Source organism: Equus przewalskii, chromosome 21 (genome assembly GCF_037783145.1).
Source record: "Equus przewalskii isolate Varuska chromosome 21, EquPr2, whole genome shotgun sequence".
Taxonomy (NCBI): domain Eukaryota; kingdom Metazoa; phylum Chordata; class Mammalia; order Perissodactyla; family Equidae; genus Equus; species Equus przewalskii.
In genome coordinates this window covers 41,211,102-41,230,909 of record NC_091851.1, presented here as the reverse complement: position 1 = coordinate 41,230,909, position 19,808 = coordinate 41,211,102, and the positions used below count along the sequence as shown (strand labels likewise).

The 19,808-nt window shown below is 41.7% G+C and overlaps 1 protein-coding gene and 1 long non-coding RNA gene across 8 annotated transcripts in view; one reads left to right on the top strand and one right to left on the bottom strand.

Moving 5' to 3' along the window:
* LOC139078290 (uncharacterized) overlaps positions 1–19,808 on the bottom strand; it is a 57,583-nt gene that overhangs the window by 9,173 nt on the left and 28,602 nt on the right. The window contains exon 3 of one of the 2 annotated variants that reach the window (XR_011531217.1): positions 3,249–3,411. This is a non-coding gene — a long non-coding RNA (uncharacterized lncRNA). Of the gene's footprint in view, positions 1–3,248; positions 3,412–8,141; positions 8,335–19,808 lie in introns of those variants that run through there. The other variant, XR_011531216.1, reaches the window with a different exon arrangement.
* BCAS1 (brain enriched myelin associated protein 1) overlaps positions 1–19,808 on the top strand; it is a 105,795-nt gene that overhangs the window by 60,291 nt on the left and 25,696 nt on the right. For 4 of the 6 annotated variants that reach the window (XM_070589597.1, XM_070589595.1, XM_070589593.1 and 1 more), the window contains exons 8-9: positions 7,999–8,175; positions 17,456–17,497. In XM_070589597.1, the coding sequence (XP_070445698.1) occupies positions 7,999–8,175; positions 17,456–17,497 (219 nt within the window). Of the gene's footprint in view, positions 1–1,355; positions 1,491–7,998; positions 8,176–17,455; positions 17,498–19,808 lie in introns of all 6 variants that reach the window. The other 2 variants (XM_008525199.2, XM_070589596.1) reach the window with 2 other exon arrangements.

The following is a 19,808-nucleotide window of genomic DNA, read 5'->3' as shown; positions in this document are numbered from 1 at the left end:
TCTCTTTGGGTTCTGTGTCTGGCATTGTTTGAAATCACACAGTCAGCACAAAAGGCTATAAACGGTGGAGTGTGTGGATGTGTCGTGTGGCTTCCCAGGTGACCTGAGGCACTCACTCTCTTCAGCTGCTCATGCGCCAGGACTCTTCACCCACTCAGAATGATGTCGCAACCAATAATCCCGGCTGATAAAATCTCATCGCCCTGCCCTTGGAGCTGTGGGGTCACTGCTAGCGGAGCCGGCTCTCCAAGGAGGGTTTTGTGAATGTAGGTTGTCCATGACACCCACAAATGGACCTCTTCCTACAAACCTGGTTCTGACAGCTTGCCTTTTTGACACCCTTTCGACTGAAGTTCTTGGATTCACTCTTTTGAAATGTCTACACGATTTGTCTATCTTCCCATTTGGCTCTGGGCGATTTTTAGCACGCTCCACGCTCCACACGAAATCCCCCGCCACTTATAACTTGAGTCAACAATTCTGAATGGTTGTGGCTGGGCTATTTCAGTTCCAATCTCCCCCAGTTTGGCTCAGTGGACTGACTTATACTAGAAAGTTCTTTTGCCTGGGAGATCTGCCCATCTAGAAGTCAGCTGAAATTTTTGTGGGTGATGCCGCTTCCCCAGAGTTTCTAATACTGAATAAAAGGAGATCAGTTTGAGATTGAAAGCCACTCAGCAGCAGTATTTGCCTTGACTCCAGGATCCAAAAATAAATCGTTTGTCTTTAGGTATTTTTTTCTTTCCCATGTGACAATAGCATTTAGATATTTAAAACTAGCAAGTAGGGATGGTATTATATCTTTTTAATTTTTAAAACTTTTCATCTGGAGCCTGGCTCAGTGGCGCAGTGGTTAAGTTTGCCCACTCCATTTCGGCAGCCTGGGGTTTGCAGGTTCGAATACCAGGCACAGACCTGCACACTTCTCATCAGGCCATGCTGTGGCGGTGTCCCATATACAAAGTAGAGGAAGCATGGTGCAGATGTTAGCTCAGGGCTAATCTTCCTCACCAAAAAAAAAAAATTTCATCTGGATATTTTATACCATATAGATAGAATTTTAAATGTCCTGTCTTTGCCTTAGCAAATGGAGTTATGTTAATCTGGGTCATTTAAATAGGTCGTCCTGTTGAAAATTAATGTGTACCTGAAACGAAGTGCGAATCTGCTCTTTAGCCAATCATCTTTGAAAGTTTAAAAAAGATAAACATTCATATGCTGTCTTGTGGTTGGGGGATGGGGGTGATATACCAGCAGTTAATTGTCAAAATGTTTTAATGCACCTAAAAACAACAGAAAAAAATGGATTTTGTTTAAAAACAAAGTTTTAAGCTGTGACTGCTGTTGCCCGAAAGGCATCCAAAACAGAAAGTGTCTGTGATGGACAAGCTGGGCAGAAGACATCTGAGACCCAGGCCAAAGGCAGCAAGAAAAAGCACCTGCATAGCCCCAGGCTGGGCCTCGCCTTTAGAAAATTCTTTAGGCATAAGGTCTGTATCTTGTTAAACAAGAAGGGAAAAAAAGAACCCTGGTCTTCACCACGTGGTTCACGTGCCATTCCATATCCAGCACGCTCCACTTGGTTAAAGACAGAATCTTGGGTGGTTGGGATCATTAAATTGGAATTAAAGATTACGTAAATCAAATTCCAGTGATTTTTTAAAAAAGTCTCCGTAGTTATAAACATCTCAGACTAGTTTGTTCCTGGTGTGGACCAGGGTTCTGAAATTATTCTTCTAATCCAGTGTTTCCCAAATGTCAGACGTATGCATACCAACCTTCATCATTTTTGTCAGATATATGATAATTTACTTGATATTTTTATATTGAAATTGACTCATTTCCTATTTAAAGATATCTTTAAAAGAAACTTTATAATTACATCATACATGGAAAACCAGAAGAATTTTTCATAAGAGGAAGGTAACCATTAGTACGGCTGCTAAAAAAAGGTATTCTATTCTAGCAACCTCATTTTTGTTAAGCCCTGAATCTACTGCCCTTTCTAGCTTTATTAAGAGGCAATTAGCCGGCAGTAGAGAAATGTTACAGACGTACCAGCACCAGACTGAGATTTTCCCCTGAATGTTCTTAGAAAGATTAAATGAGAATTGAAAAAGGAAAAGCACTTTCTCTCTTCAATGTCATTTAATATCCTATCTCTGTACCACCTAAAATTACCTCTGCTGCCACCAATGGTATGCTTTCTATATTTTGGGAAATACTTTTCTAACCTCAAAATAACAGTTTTATCTTCTGTGGTCTATTCCATCCATCCCCACCGTTAACTAAACTTATACGGAACCCAAATAAAAGCCCAGGCAGAACCACACAATGAATGAAGGCAGATCAAGTTCTGTCTCCATGGGGACAGTGAGGGCAACACAGAAGTCAGTTTTGACGATTTCACTCTTCCAACGTGTAAAAAGACGCCACTGTTGGTCTGAAACCATCAATTAAAAGGATCTCTGAATTGGGCCAGCATGCTTGGAAATTTGTTTAAAATATCAACCATTCTCCACTAAGTTGAATGAACTTATTACAAAACTTCCCCAGCTGGATGTTATAGTCCCAGGATTGTGCATGCAAATAAAAGCTCCAAAGAAAGTTCTCATGGCCGAATCTATATTCGCATAAGCAAACTATGTTATGAAGCCACCCTTCAATTTCCATACAGGCTCATTTTGTTCGGTAAAGAGAGAAGGGGTCAGAGTGTTGGATTTGCAATGGGGGAGGGGAAGTTAAGAAGTGGTACTACTGTATGTGGGAGACAATTTGGTAACTGACAGCCAAAGATGTCAGAGATCTCGTGAAAAGGAATCTAGGGGAACTCCTAAATGGACCGGCTGTGGCAAGGGGGCCTTGAAAGTTTAAGTGTATTCCCCACCCCCAGATCTGCATTTCGTTACGACATGCATTTCATGCACTGCAAAGTTTGATGTCTCCAGAATCTCCTCCCCTGCATAAGTGGAGCACCCAAGGTCAATATTCCTAAGGCTTCCCCAAATCATTGGCCTTATATCCTGCCACTGAGTTGCATTTTGGGGTAGAATAGCTTTCTGGAAATAGTGGGACGATGGAGAGGAAGCGCCCTTTCTGGGGTTCTGTAGTGCAGACACAGAACTTGAGAGTTTTGCCTTGAGTTACATTCAGTCTATTTTTTATACAAAAATAAAGTAAGTGGACAATTCACAAATGTTCTTAATTCTCATTTACACAGCATTTTGGCAGATCTCACTGGCGCTTACCTCCACGGCTAGGACAATTTCTTTCTATTCCTCATTTGATTTTTCTGTTGTCCAAAAAGATAGGAAAATAGGGCCATTAACACTGACCAGCCAGATTGGATCAATGAACGTTGTTGCAGGAATATAGGAGGTGTGGTACTCATCCTCCTTGATTTCATATAATCTACGGCAGAAAAGAAGAAATTCAAGCAAATTCAAGGATAAAACAGCATCTTCTAGTTTTGCTCTAAAGAAAATACATTGGTTACCATTTCTGGTTAACTCCTAGGTTCATTTCTCTATATCTCAATTTTCCTTCCTATAAAAAGAATTTTCTTGGTTTAAAAAAGTAGAGAAGCCGGGAATTAATAGATGACACAAATGTATTGTTATAAATAATAAGGATGTCGACTTTCCTTTGCTGAATTTGAATCTTGTTTTCTTGGCTTAATTACGTGCGATGCCTGAGCATCAAACTTTTTCACACATCCTTCAAACACTGGACATGACAACTTGTACACAAGATAAGGCATTGTTTTAGAATGCTTTCGCCATGCCCAGAAATGCTCCTCTCCCCGCTCAGATGTTCCCACTGGCTACCCTCTCTGTAAGGCAGCTAATATATTAGCCGCTGGCTTGTCTGATTCACAAGCTCTGCCGCATATTCATTGTTTTTTGGTTCTCGGTGTCACATTTACGTCTTGCTAACACATCGCCCTCCCACACCCAACTGTGAAAACGAGATGAAAACTTATTGTGGAAGACGGTAAGGAAAGTCACTTGGTATGCCGTTTCCAGATCTAATACATTAGAATTTCATAGGTAGGGTGGCCAGATAAAATACAGGCACCTAGTTAAATTCAAATTTCAGATAAACAGCAAATAATTTTTAGTATAAATATAAGTATGTCCCTGGCAATCTTTGGGACCTACTTAGGGTAAAAAATTATTCTTTATTGACCTGAAATTCAAATATAACAGGGCATCCTGTATTCTCATTGTTATTTTCTAAATATGACAACCCTATCCATTAGATTGACTCCAAAAAACACCGATAGAATTTTTGTGGTCTCCTCCGTAAGACAGACAAGAGTGTTAATTCAGTTGATGCTGCAAGAACACCATTTGGGGCACTTTGCCAAGTGAGGAGATGGGTGGGCAGGGAGAGCAGATTAATGGTGGTCTATGGCTCCGTGGACTGGTAAGGAGGGGCTGGGGGGATGGAAACATGACACGGCAGGATCCTGTGTAGGTCTCTGTCTCTCTCTGGTCCCTTTCATACAATTAGTTAGTTATTTATTTAATGCCTATTTTGTACCAGATACTGGGGCTGATGGGAGCTAGGGCTGTAATGATGACCAAGACATCTAGCTCTTACCCTCAAATTGCTCAGAGTCTGGCCAGGGAGAGGCATAGTTGACAAACAATTAGGCAAATATATTAGAGTTATATTATATTACTATACATGTAATAGAGAGTTATGCCCTTATAATGCTTTTCAAGGGTCTCTGGATGTTTTCCCAGTGCAAAGAGAAGAGAATTGTCCATTTCCCAATGAAACTGATGAGTGTAGATGTGTTTCTCAACCTTTTTCTCATTATCACCTCCCCACCATGAAGGTTTTTAGATATTTTCTCCCTAATTGCCCTTCCCCTCATGACGTTTTAATACGACAGATATGCTGTCTACCTGTTTATGTACTGTGGCCCTTTGGAGGGCCATAGATGATGATAATGTCTAATTTTTTTTCATAACACCCCGCTAAGAACAAGGGCAATCACCTCCAACTCTCCCCGCCTTGGAGACATATTGCTCTTGTTGAGAATGTGTGGTGTGGACGGTTCCATCCCTTGATATGTAGAATAGCACAGGGAGTGGGGAGACCTTGGTTCATTGGAGGCAATGTGGTATAGAGCAGCTAGGAAGAGTTTGGGTTTGGGTGTCAGACTCCCTGAATTTTGATGTCAACTTTGTCCCCTTGTTAGTGTGATGGTTGGGAAGTTTTTTAATCACCCGGGACCAAAATTTCCCTAACTGTAAAGCGGACATAGAATTAGTTCCTTCCTCATAGGACTGTTGTTAGAACGTTCAATTGTTTAGAACAGTGCCTGGCGCTGGGTACCTTTTATCTTTATTATTAAATCAAAGTGAAAAGCTGGACACTGTGTCTTCAAGAGGTGACAGTGGTCCGAGAGAGAGGAGACTGAGGGGACAAAACAAAGTAGTAAAACCAGCCAAGCACGTGATGATTAAGTAAACTGGACCTGTCCCAGAGAAATTCTAGAACTCCAGAACCTGGGAGGCCTTTTTTTTGTAACCTCCATGTGGCTGTGGCTGAGCCGGCTGAGCACATATGAAGGGGCAGCCGTGAGCCAGACAGAAACTGCAGCATCTAGAGTGTAAAAAGCCAAGCAACAGATTTTAGATCAAAACAGTGAGGGCTCATTAAGCAATGGAGCATCTACTGTTGTGGCCTTAGCAGGACAGATAACTGCGTTAAACCAACCCCTTCTTAGAAATGCAAATGAGATCAGCCCCAATCCCTCAGGTTCTTGGTCCAAAATGGACCCCTGAGCAAATGATGATTCTCCCAGGGAAGCAGAAGGGCAAGGTGATGTTGGGAGATGACCAGGCTTGGCCACTCTTGCTCTTTCTGCTTCCATCCCACTCTTCAAATGCTTGTCAAGGGCTCTCAGAGCATGCTGTTCCCTGTGGGTGAAACACTCTTCCTCCCTTCTCTAGTTAATTTCCAGTCACAGTCATCCCTGTCTCAGTAAAGCCTCCCTGGTTGTCGTGACTGCATCTAATTCTCTGGTTTAGCTTTACCTTTTTTTTTTAAAGCACCAAATCCTACCGCCACCCCTGCCACCCCATAGCACTTATCACAGTTGGAATTTTACATTTTTTGTGGAATTATTTGTTTAGCATCTTTCTCTCCATGAGGACATGCAACCCCAGCACTTAGTACTCACCACAGCTCATAGAAGGCACTCAATGCCTTTTTTGTGAGTAAATAATACTTTGTCATATTTTCTGAAAAAGAAAGACAAGCCACTTGACAGAAGGCACTTCCCCTTTAATCAGTCCTCTTTAATTTAATTACCATTTAGAGCTAAAACAGCACCAGGTGCCTAAGACCGTTCGGACATGCGTAAATACAGAACATTATAAGTTCGGCCATTTTGATTTCGCAGTCTATAAAAGCAGAGTTTTTTAAAAATCCTGGCATGTTGCAGTTTTGTATGCTTTTAAATGGAACTGGGGTTATTTCAGGATCAACTATCACAAAAGTAATGTCTATACTTTGGTCCTTAATCTCCTGATTCAAACTTAGAATCTACTCAATAAGTGACTCCCTCTTAGTATCAGAAAAGTCCGCACAGAAGATCTTGTGTCTTGCATCAGAGTAAAATTCATGCTATTTGCAAATGCCCATTGGAGAGGCAACGTGCTGCGGGCAAAGAGCACGAGGCAGCAGCCAGGAGGCCCGCTCTGAAGCCAGGTTATGCCCCTCATTTCATATTGGGCAGATCACCAGCCTCAGTTTCCCCATCTTTGAAAATTCGTGTATTCCCCATCTCTAAAATTCTTAGAGACTAGATGGTCTCTAAGCCTCCTTCCAACATCAAAAATACTATCAAACATCCTGAATTTTCCCGCACCCCATTTTTACTGCCAGAGTTTTTTCCTTTTAGTCAGAAAATGTAGTCAAAAATCTGACATCCTTAGAATTTAAAGGATTTGTGTCACAAGTCCCTGGTGTGAAAGTCATAAAACGAAGATGCTTAAGAAGACTAGGTTAGGTCAGCTGAACCTGGTGTTAAAATTTTTAATGTAATATTCACTTGTGTCGAGAGAAACTGAGACTATAATTCTCCTAACTCACCTTTATCCCATGACTCAGGAGGTGGCAGAACGCAGGAAGTAACGGCCTAGTAACTGAGGAAGTCCTGGAATTGGACCTCAGCATGGCCGGTCAGAGTGGGGAGAGAGAGAGAAGGTGGGAAGAGGGAAAGGGAGGGGAGAAGAAGAGAGAGTGAAAGCGAGAGGGAGAAGGGGGAGGGAGGAGAGAGAGACAAGGAGGGAAAGAGAGAGAGAGAATAGAGACCAGATGAATAACATTTGAAGTTTTAAGTCAATTACGATCTATTCAATTACATCTAATTTAGATGTAAAGGCTACATCTAAAAGGGAAAAAATGGGGTTTGTGGGTGCTCTTCCAACTCAAGACCCTTTCACTGAATTCCAGTCTAGCTGCCTTACACACACTTTATAGCCTAGATCAGTCATCTCCAAAGTGGGGTGTGGGAGGAAAATTTCAGAACTTCTATTTTAAAGTATTGTTATTTTAATTTCTAATCTGGATTAGAAACTTAATACATGTTTCTAATATATACAAATATGCATGTCTTGGAGGTGCATGTTCAAAATGTTTTTACCGATGGGAAGACGGTCAAAACCAGTTGAAGACCAATGGCCTCGATAAGAACTAACATTCTAACAGCAAAGCACCTCTTACAATCACCTTGACTCCTAATGAGTTACTTACATGAACATGATAAATACTGGTTTCTATATATATTTTTTCCAAAAGGAAAATCCCTTGACTTTTTCCAAAATTTTAACACAAATTCACACTCACATAGAATATTGGGAAACTACAGAAAATTATGAAGAAAATTAACATACATGACCCCAGCCTATGTTTATAAAAATTGGATCTTTGTCTTTTGAAATCTTGAGTTCATTTTGAATTTTTTTAACTCAATAGGGTGCTGAAAAGTCACCCACCAGTTCAGCCGACCTCAAGTCAGACAAAGCCAACTTTGCACCCCAGGAGACCCAAGGGGCAGCCAAGAATTCTACATCCACTGAAACGGCCAAGGAAGGTGCCAAGGAAAAGGGGGGACCCACCTCTCTGCCTCTGGGCAAACTGTTCTGGAAAAAGGTAAGTCTTCTTTTCAAGATCTGAAGAGTGCTTGGGGCTAGGACGACTTGAGGAATTATTTCTATCAGGCTAATCGACGTACTTGACAACGTACAGAGTTTCTTTTCCTTCTCCAAAGTGACGCGAATAGCGATGGAGTTGAAGACTTCTAATTTCTTCCTGGGAAGAATGAAATGCCTATCATGTTATAAACATGTGTTTTGTGGGAAAGAAAAGGAAATGAACAAGTAGAATTTTTCATTCTTGGCATTACTCCTGTTCGTGACAGAGGGTTGTGGTATTTCATGATTTCATTTTCTTTCTAAAATGGTTTATTACTCTGGCTTCCTCCTGCTTTCCTCTGAGCGCTCTCACCCTGGCGAGGTGGACCACCGCTGGCCTCTCTATCTCTCTTTCCCCAGCCAGATATAATCAGTCCTCATGAGCCATTAGGTCTGACTCTCCTTTTGGAAAACCAAAGTGCCCACCAGTGTACCACCAGGCAGGCACACACTGTGCTCTGTGATAGGAAAATTCAAACCACTGTCTGATTTTTTTCCCTTCTGGACTTAAGGTGCCATGCAAGAAAATGGAGTGGGTGAGGCTGAGTAATTCTGAGAGCTATCCCTTGATCATCATTGCTGAGCAGACCCCAGCTGCCACACATGTTCAGAACTCTTGCCTGTTTTAAATGTGGCCAAAAGATGAGCAAGAAGTCAGGGGTGAGGGGGTGGGGTGAATTCACAGAGCTGGAAAAATCTAATTTAGTAACTTCATCCAAACATCCGTGCCACTTGGCACACAAAGCAAGCAGGTGATAAATACAGACGCCACTGTGGTGTTAGTTTTATTGTCTTGTCTAGAGTCCAGCTGGATTTCTGAAACTCTTTCCTCTCTGTTTCTTGTTGTACAGAAATCTTCCTTCTAGGTTCTGCCCGGAACACAAACTTCAATACATGATGAAAACTTTGGATGATGTCATTTGGCATTCTGTTCTAATCCTCTTTCCTCACCAGCCATCAATTACTCATTTTTTAAAATCTTTTATCAGCAATGTAATGTGGGGAACAGGTTTCAGGTGGGTTGCATGTGTATACTGGTGGCAAGAGGGATGAGTCAAGTGACCCATAGTCAAACATTTTTATATAAATAATCATATATATATACACATATATATATAAATTTACAGTGTATTAGGAAGATAGAACTAGCACATTAGGCTCAATTTAACATATATTTTGCTCAAGGTGAGACTATATGTATTTAGCTTAAAAAGTAATCCAATTAAAGAAAAGGGTTACATAAATATTAAGTAAATAAAGGTAAATCTAGGTCCTTCAAGAAGCAGACACCAAGATAGAATTGATGTGTAAGGGATTTATTGGAGAGAAACGACTGAAGGACAAAGGGGAGGGGGCAGGAGAAGGTAGAGAGAGACTGCAGACCACAGTGAGCATCTGACACTTGTGATGGGAGAGAGGGAAGGAAGGAGGAGACGGTCAGAAGAGCCTCAGGTGGAGGGTGGTGCTGAGCCAGCGAGGAATCCCAGAGCAGAGATGGCCCGTTCAGGGAGTCCTGGTTGGGCAGGAATGGCCCAACACCCTGCTGTGCTCAGTCATTGCCTGGGAGCAGCCGGGGAGAGCACGGCCTCAGCATTAACACTGTAGTGGATGCTGAAGGCGTGACAGTCGGAGGCTGTTCTTCTTGCAGGGAATCTGAGCGGCACACTTCCACGGCTGCCACAGATGGAGCACATGATGTGGCAGAACCCACGTAGAAGGTCGGCAATTGCCTGTAGTTTGAGGAACACTTCCGTAAGGGTCAGACGTTTGGCATCAGACAGATCTGACTTTGAGCCCCAATCTACCTCCATGAGCCTCAGTTACCTGATTTGTAAAATGCAAATAACAAGAGTACCTATGTCATGGCAATGAAGTGAGGATTCATCGAAATAATGCTGGTAAAACCCAAACACCTCGCCTGGCACGAAAGCGGTCAATGAATGGTCGCTGTCACCTATGTCATTATTTCCTGCACACACAGGAGGGTTGACGCACTAACCATGTCCCCTCCTTTATCTTTCTGTACCGTCCAGTTTGGGGACACTTCTAAGCTACTAAACATCAAGAACTTTATCTTTCCTTATCTTTGGGATCTGTGAGGGGTATGTTGGTGCCTCCTGAAAGTCAAGCTATTCCCATTGAAAATAAAAGGCAGGACTACTTGACATTTCTCTCCCTAATGACAGAATTTCATTTATTTCAATCGCAGTGTTTTTTCACCATTGTCTGGCTTTATTCCTTTAGTAGATTCTAAAAATAATAAAGTTAAGAAAAACTAAAAACCACATCACTTCTAAATCTCGTCTTTCCTTCTTTTACCCAGTCAGAAAGAATAGCTCTTAATGGAAGTAAAGTAGGGAGGATTCACTCATTTATTAGCATTTTTAATCACTTTCTTTGTGCTGAGTCTTTTTGTGCTAAATACTTTGTGTTAAGCAGTGAACAGACGGCTGTCCCCTTGTAGCTTTCAGTCTCACGGGGGACTTACGTTCTAGTGGGAACCAAAGCGAAGAGCTTTCTTTTCTTTTCTTTAAATTAGAATAAGCTTTGCATGTAAAAGCATTCTTATAAAAGTTTTGAAAAACAAAGAGAAATGCTAGAAAATGCTATTTCCACTAACTAACCCCAAGTTCTCCTTCTCTTTTAATTGAGAAGCTTTAAAAAGAAAATAATTTCAAAGTTTAGAAGTCTGCAGTTATGAACATCAGAAACAAATTTTTCCCCTAACAGACTTGTGGATATAAAATTATAAGTTATTTTGACTTATAATCTTGATTGTTGACATGGTTCTTATTACAAAACAAAAATAAACTTTGAGAACTTAATTTCAAATTATGTTACTTGCCAAAAAGTGTTTAAAATCGAGTTATGTGGACTAAATATGCCCTTTATTGTTATGAGTTAATTGGAATACCATTTACTCTGGGACTTTACAAAAGTTACCTACCCTATTTGGGTTTCTTTTTCCTCATCTGTTGAACAAAAAACTTGGAATAGATGATCTTGAAAAATCTTATATATAGCAAGTCTTGCATCAGAGCCAGAATCAGAGAGATTGGGCTGTGTGACCTTGGACAAATTACTCGACCACTCAGAGCCCCTATTTTCTTATCTGTAAAATGAGGACCATGTTTATCACACAGTGTTGTTATGAGAGTCCAATAATTGTACATAGAGAGTGCCTGAGATATAGTAAGTGCTCAGTGAACAATGTTATCATTATTTCTTCAAGTCCGAATAGTCGAGGGTCTCATGATCTGAATAGCTGTGTGTGGTTTCTGGTGCCAACAGCACTCCAAGTATGAAACAAGTATATGACTCATTTGCTACCATCGAAAGACTTGAAATCCCTGTGGAGGAATGAGATATAGACACAATGCATTCATGCGTGCCTGTGTTTGCATGTGTGCATGCACACAATTAGGAAGTGATACATTTGGAATATCTTCAGACCAGCTCTTTCCCTGCTTTCCTTTGGGGGAGACAGATGATGGAGTGGAAAAGTAATGTGAGCTCTGAAGCCAAAGAGAGAGAATCAAGTCTCAGCCCTGACGGTTACTGGCTGTTTGGATTTGAGCAGATGACTTCAACCCCCAAGCCTCACCGTCCTCCGCTCTGAAAGTAGGCAGTGAAGCCTGCCTTTCATGATTATGGGGAGGACTGAGTCAGAAAATGAATGCAAAGGGACTGGCTTTCAGTGAGTGATAGCCCCTTCCGAAACAGTGAAGTGTGGAACCCAGTGTTAATCTGAGGAGTACAGGCTACAGATGCTATGGGAGTCTAGAAAAGGGAGCAGTCAGTGTAGGTCAAAATAGGCTAAGAGGACTTAAGAATCGTCTGGGTTATTTGTTTCAAATACAAAATCCTGTATTTGATCCCAGAATCCACAGGGATCCTGGTTAAGGAAGCCTGGCATATGGCTGAACAATTATGGAAACACTTGAAGAAAGATGGACTGAAATATCTCGACTTGATAGAAGAGGTCTTGGGGCTACTGTGAAATCAATGAACTCAGAACAGCTGTCACGTGATCAAATGATGCTTCCAGAAGACCTGCTAGGAACAGGATGAATGTCTGTTGGCTTAAGTGCTACCATGTGACAGTTTTTTAAAGAAGCATTCTTTTAAGAATTGACTGTGTTCTTCAAAGGAGAGGCATCCTTGTTATTCACATTGATGCTGATAAGTTTATGTGCTATTTCGTTCCTTATTCTTGGCAACATTAATCTCCAAACAGGATTCTTTGGATTTCAAGCTGGATTTTTGTTGTTGTTGTTGTTAATGAGGCTGGATAATTTTTAGACTCACCAGATGATAGCCAGATGTCCAGTTCTTTGCAGAAGATTGGAACTGTTTCTGGTTTTGAGATTCGAACGAAAATCCCACGCTCTGTGTGTTTCCTGATTCGCCCCTGAGCTAATTGTGTTCCTCTGACTAGAGAGCTTGAGACCCTAATAAATGCCTTTTGGTCTGCAGAAACCGAGCTTGCACTTGCAAATCGTTCTCTCTCATTCACTTTGAACAGAGTCACTCCATCAGCAGCGCCATCCACTCTTCCTTCTTGTCTCTCAAATTCCCTTCTCGAACACAGTCCCAGTGTGGAAGAGTCCTCTTTCCTGCTCTTCGGAGGTTATCCATCACGATGTACTCGTTGACGGTGGAAAATAATGAATTGGAATCTGGTACTGCTGGTTCCTCAGCTCACAGCCTTTCTCCTATGGGAAAACATCAGGAGAAAAGGGAGAAGCTGCCCAAGGCCTTCATTTGTCATTGTGTATCGGGCATGGAAACCATGCTGGGTATAAATACATATTAAAGGTGAGATGCAGGCTTGGCTCAGAGAACTGGTTCACTGGGGATGCTGTCACACATCAGTCAGCTCTGGAGGAGAACAGAGACACACCTCAAACCTTTTCAAAGGAAGCTATGGTTTTGGGGTGGCAGCAAAGTTTAATAGATTCTGGAGCAGAGGCCTAGAAATTAAGGGAGATGTGCTCCCATTTTGAAGACCAATATGGAATGCCAAAGTAAAACATTTAACCCACTGCCTCACACAAAGGCCAATACTGTGGGTTGCTGTCATTATAATTATCTTTGTTAGGATTACCATTTTTTTTCAGTTCTTTAGAGTTGTGTCTAATGCATTACAAGATGGATAGACACAAGCCAACAAAGAATATTTATTAAAGGATCAAAACCACATGCCAGAAGTCCTCTTTGGGAAGGCCTCTGGAATCTGCCCTCAGCCCTGTTTATTCAAAGTTTCTATCTGTAACTTGGTCAATGACCTGTGAAGCACACTTACCAAGTTCAGAAGCTGGGAGAGCTCATTAATGCAGTCCAGAATATAAACAATAAAGAGCTCAAAATACTGGCCCAGTGGGCTGAAGTTAGTATGAGGTAGCGTTTTTGTTTGACAAAGGTCAGTGTGCCACTATGCTATAGGGAGCACATCCTCAAGATTTTAGTTGAGACCTGCGTCCCCCCGCCACCTCATTCCAACTCTGGAACTAATATCACCTGAGAGCAGTGTTCAAGCTGTCTGTGCACAGGGATTCCGGAGCAAACATGTATCTGGCTTGAGCAGACTTAAGGAAATTTCAAAAGCAACATGGAAGAAGGCGAGAAAAGACTTAAGTCGAGTAGGCTTGCTTATGCCAGTTCTCCCCAGCATTCATAAAAATTGCTACTGTTACACTATGTTCAGTGCCTATGCTAAGTGATTTACATATACAAAATAAATATCAGCAATTCTCGTAGACTGAGGGGTATAAATAAATCTACACCCCTGATCATCCCATCCAAAAAGTTCTAGGAATCCAAGAAAGGTCATCATGAATCAGTCTGGGCTGCCAGGTGTCCCTACTGGGTGATCGCTCCCCAGCCACATCACTGCCAGCAGAGCCGCCAAGAAGATCCATGCCAGTTCGCCTGACCCATCATGGCTGTTGGTCCTCACCAGGCTGCCGTGGTTCGTGTGCCACTTGCAAAACCGTGGGGAGAAAGCTCTCTCTTCCTGTGTTGTGCTCAGCCCGGGGAAGAGAATCTCACTGCAGCTACTTGGGCCACAGAGCGACACTGTTTAACAAGACCCATCCTTGGCGTCCACACGGCCCTGTTCTCCCCAGTGCACAACTCAACTCAAGGGGAGCTGAGCTGAAAGGCTCTACCAGCCACCCGCCTCCCACCCAGAACCTGACCCTGCAGGTAGCTGGTGCGCCTGGAGTCCTTATTTCTACTGGTGAATTCTCTTCCTGGTGTCCATTTCTCAAAATCTTTATTTCTGCTCCATCCTATACATCCTGACTTCTAGAAAAGACTATAGACGACTGAACCCTAATTATAGACATGATTCAAGTTGTTCCTCCCCACCATAAATACATCCTCCAGTGTCTCCAGCTCCCATGTAAATGAAGGTCTTCATATACGTACCAGGAGGAGCTGTGCAGCTTGACTCCAGCCACCCGACACAGGTGAGTCTCGGCCTGCTTCAGCCATGACCTTCCCTTCACATGCTTTATTTTATTTATTCCTTAAAACAACTCTATGATTGATAGTCTAACAGGCAACATTTGAATAAGTGAACTGAGGCTCAGAGAGGTGTGATTGACTTGCCGAAGGTTGCACAGCTAAAACAGTGAATCTGAACCTGGCTCCCCAGTTCAAGATGCTGTAGACCTGGGTTCTGAGCAGGTTTTCTCTTCCATGTGCCAAATACTAAAGGCAAACAGGAACCTGGCCTCTCATTACCCAGTTTGGGCTCCTTATACTAACAGGATATTTCAGCCACTGCTGACATCAGGGCTGCACCCATAAACCAGTGTGCAAATGTACAAAAATGTGCAAAACGATTTTGAATGGTTCTTGGACACAGCCCTAAAAATGTAATTGGTCACATAGTATGACGTCATCTCCTTTTCCATTCTTCTCCAATTCCTCTGGTGACATTACGAAGAAAGTCTCTTCTTGATATTAAAAGGCATTTCTCACTGTGCTAACACTTGCTGATCTCCCTTTTTAACAAAGACAAAAATAATTAGAATTTAATGAGTGGTTTTGTTTTATTCCTTGCAGTCGTTTTAATACATACTTCTGTTTACATCAAGGATGTTGATAATACATTCACACTATAATGATAAGATCTTTTCTTTTAAAATATATAAGTAAAATGGTAAGTCAATTTAAAGAAAAATATCAAGTAAATTCAGATGATACATGGACAGGTCAAAAGTCATGAAAATGGTAGGCAAATTGTTAAAGTTGGAGAAATGCTCAACTGGATGAATTCCCAAAATAAGAAATCTTGTCCTGGGTAGTGTAACTTTAAAATAGGAAATAGCAGTTTCTCTTGGAACAGACAATATTTATAATGCCAAGTTTTGAAACCTCAGAAAGATCTGGAAGTCTGAAACTGTAATCAAGATGATGGAAACATCGGTTTCCAGAAGAAGCTCTTTCTGCTCCTCACGATTACCTGCATCAGGTTCCCAGTTTCCCCTGAAAGCAGTGAGCAATCAATGGCTGAGAACTTCCCAGACACAGGAAACCAAAGAGACAAACTCATCTCATTACAACCAACTGGGACAGGAAAGAGGGTTTGAAAAACTAAAACTGCTATTCTTAAATAGCGGGAGGGTTTTCTCAGCCTAATGTAGACGGTATATTGACTCCTGAAACTTTTGTGCATCAGGTTTGAAGAGGTCTGGCTTTGAAACTATTGTTTAATTCTTTACCTGTTCATAATATTAAATAGCATCCACTGGTCTCCGGGGGAAGGTATGTAATTCCAAGAAAGCTACACTACTTGCAATTCCTTCTAAATGCTCTATAGTCTCCTGAAGCTTCCAGAAAAGCCACAATCCTTTTTAGGGACATGTTTGCTCCCAGATAAGCTTCAGTGTGAGAAGCAGATAGATAGAAAGAAATGATCCAAGCTGAAGAACTCAACCAGAGAGAAAACTAGTTTGGTATTGGAGAAAGAAGCTCACAGAGTGACCAAAAAATGTGTTTCTGATCCTTGAAGTTATCATGGTTAGGGGAAAACTTGGCTCTTAGAACCATTTCCACCACCTTCTAGCAGCACCACCTTGAACAAGTGGCTTCCCCTCTGTGTACTCCATTTCTGGCTGAGCAAATCAGGTCACCATACTTACCACTTGGGGCTGCTTTAACTGAGATAATGTATACAAAGCACCAAGTGCAGAAGATGTATTTGTAAGTGTCAGTTCCCTTCCTCCCCTCCCACTGGATGTTTTCAAGGTAAAAATAAAGGCAAGACTTGGAACAAAATAGATAGAGGGACGAGTTCTTAACCTGGAATCCAAGAGAAGAGATGCAGGGGTCTATGAACACCCTGAAATCATTTGCAAAATATGTTGTTCATGTTTATTTTTCTGGCAAGAGAGTCTAGATCTGGCAAGTGAATCTCAAAGTGGTCTGTAAACATCACCACCATCCCAAAAATGTTTAATAAAGACTGCAAGAAAGATGGAAAGAAGACCTCCACAGGGGAGCTTAGCAAATTGATATAATGGTTGTGGCATTGACCCATGCTAGAATCCAGTAACTGCTCCCCTCTTTGGGACAAGACTGTGCATGCCAGAATTACTGCAAGGAGAAATACTATCTGAAGTTGGATATGTTGGACCCCAGCCCTTTGGCCCTCCATAGAAGTGTTTTAACCGAACTAAACTTTGGCACGATGAAATTGGCCCATACTGAGGGCTCATGTAAGAAGCAGCTTCTGATGCTGGACACTGTGCTCTGTCAGGATAACGCTGAGGACCTGCTTATTACACAGTGCCTGCTTGCTCTGTGTAATAAGGGATGAATTTCTCCAGACTTACTACCAAAATTTTCCTGAGCAGCTACTTGTTTTTACCTAACAGTGACTGTGTATTTTGTGATTGATCATAGCTCCCTCTTCATCAGCTACCAGAAAATGTCAAGACAAATGTGTTCGTGTTGTATATTCTGTAGCAACCCCTCTCCTCGTTCCATTGGCGTCCTGACTGCATCTGTTTATTTTCCCTTAGTTACATTTGAAAACACATAAGGTAATTTATATTATCTTGCTGCACTGTTTACATTTGCGTAAGCCTCCTTCAAGTTCTTCTTGGAACCAGGTATACATAAGCAATTTGATGTCCATGAATTGCACCAGAGGGTTGTTAGCTCCACTAACCCATCATTTTTGGGTAACATCCTGACTCTTACTTTTGTTTTTATCTTCCCTTTAGTCAGTTAAAGAGGATTCAGTCCCCACAGGTGCAGAGGAGAATGTAAGTTACGCATGAAATGACAGAATCATTCCATTCTCAACTTCTGCATGTCGGACCACGGGGCATTTCAGCTCTGTGGTCCTGTGTTCTTGCATGCTCCAAGTGTTATCACCTGCTGTAGACTCTTTCGCCCTTTTACCTGATTAGGGACTGCTGGGGAGGAACTTTGGATGAATATTTTAATGCCCATTGAATCAGTGAGAACTAAATGCAAAATCAGAGTCTACATTTTTATAATTTGTTCTCATTTAGGGGCTGAAAGAGTCTACCAAACATAAGAACATCTTTACACTTCCTTAAGGGATAATGATGCTGCACCCTCTGCTTCATTCTACTTTGATTGCGCTTTCACCTTTATCTCCATGGCAAGCCAGATTCTCAACTAACTGTGGGTGGTACCCAGGACCGGAAGTGGCATTAGGCATGAGAACATCTTGCTGCAATAGATGCCGGGATTCTTGGTCTTGGGCCAGAGAGCCACCTCCGTGGGTCTACACCTGAGACAGATAGGTTGAGCCTCAGTGTTGTTTTGGCCTTTAATCTTCTAGAGCAATGGTCAAAACTTTCGAGACAGTGCATTCACGTCTGAAGGAGATGGCTCTTATGAGACGCCACAAGAACATATCTTCCCAAAACATCTTCCAGTGAAATAGATTGGCCTCATGAATTTCAGACCCCAAACAGCAGCTTTCTGCTCTGAAAGAAGTGCAGTCTTTGGAAAATTTTATAATGGGGATAAGTGAGTTCACAGTTCCTTGAGAGAAAGACACTCATTATCGTTTTGCCAAAGCAAAATATGTTTGCTCTTTCTAGATGTCTCTTGTTTGCTTGCCATGGATAGAGTTTGGGTTTTCATTTTTATTTAGTTTCTGGAACTGAACAGATGTTGGAAATCCAAATATGCTCCAGAAATGTTGTCTGTGGTGTAGAATGAAAACTGGAATGGCTATGTTATAATTCTTGCTGGGAGAAAGATCTCTGAAATCCGCTTTTTTTGTTGTCTTTTTTTTACCTCCCTCCCTCTCTCTTCCTCTCTCTTTCATTTTTGAACCAGACTTAGAAGCTCAGCAAAGCTTAGGGCTCTCGTAATTCCAGAAAATTCTCATGAATTTACTGGCTATTTCCTAGAAAGTCAAAGTCTCTATTTCGGCAACTTGTGAGGAGGACCTCCACGCGTCTTCTTCCCATGAACGTTACATTGAAAAGCTGCAGGTTAAATCTGGGGCGTCAGGTGGCTTTGAGGTTCCGAGTGTTTTGAAGAGAAACTTCTTTTCAGAGGTTCATGCACAGTTGCCTAGCTGAGGAACCCGTGTCTCTTGCAGCTTGCATACTAAAACGCAGAGTTGATCTCTAACAGGCAAACAGGAAGTGTTTCATTTTCTAGGTGAAATTTAAAACAAATCTAAACATGAACTAAAGTTAAATTATTGGTGCCAAAAGATAACACAAAAGCTGATGGAGAAACATAAGAAAGCAAAATATTTTCTCAAGAAAATAAAGAAGCATTATAAAAATTCCTTTAAATTGCTTAGCCCTACAAATAACATTTCTGTTTTTAAGCTTCAATGTTTCATCTTCTAACAGCCTATTAATTGGAGAGAATGAGGCTAAAATGTTGTGATCTTGGCCCCATCATCCCCAGGGTGTGCCACCCCTTGGACTTTAGTTTATTCATCTCTTAAATGGCCATGATAACATACCTACCCCCTGGGATTCTTGTGAGAATTAAATGAATAATGCGTGTAACGTGCCTACTTCAGTTCCCGAAGCGTAGGAAGAACTCAGCAATCAGGGGTCAGCAAACTGTGGCCCACGGGCCAAATCCAGCCCATCACGTGTGTTTGTATGGCCCAGGAGCTAAGAATGGTTTTTATAGTTTTGAATGATTGAAAAAACTTGAAAGAAGAAGAATATTTCATGATGTGTGAAGATTATACAAAATTCAGATTTCAGTGTTTATGAATAAAGTTTTATTAGAACACAGCCATGCTCATTCCTTCACGTATCTTCTATGGCTGCTTTCCTGCTTCAGTGGCAGCCGAGTGTAGTTATGACAGGGCCCTCTGCAGGCAAAGTTTGCCACCCCCTGCAGTAACTGTTAGTGCATAGGAGTTGCAGGGTTAAGAGTGAGTGCCTCCCGGGACTCAGTGACTATATTTCCTTGTGAAATTACAGATCCCACAGCTGACTCAGTGCCCACATGGAGTGAAGGCACATGCAAAACAATTAGTTTAACTTCCTCCTCCTAAATAAGAGAGATGGCCTTAATCAAAACAGCGTATAGTATTCTAAACCTTCAGAACAGGAAAAT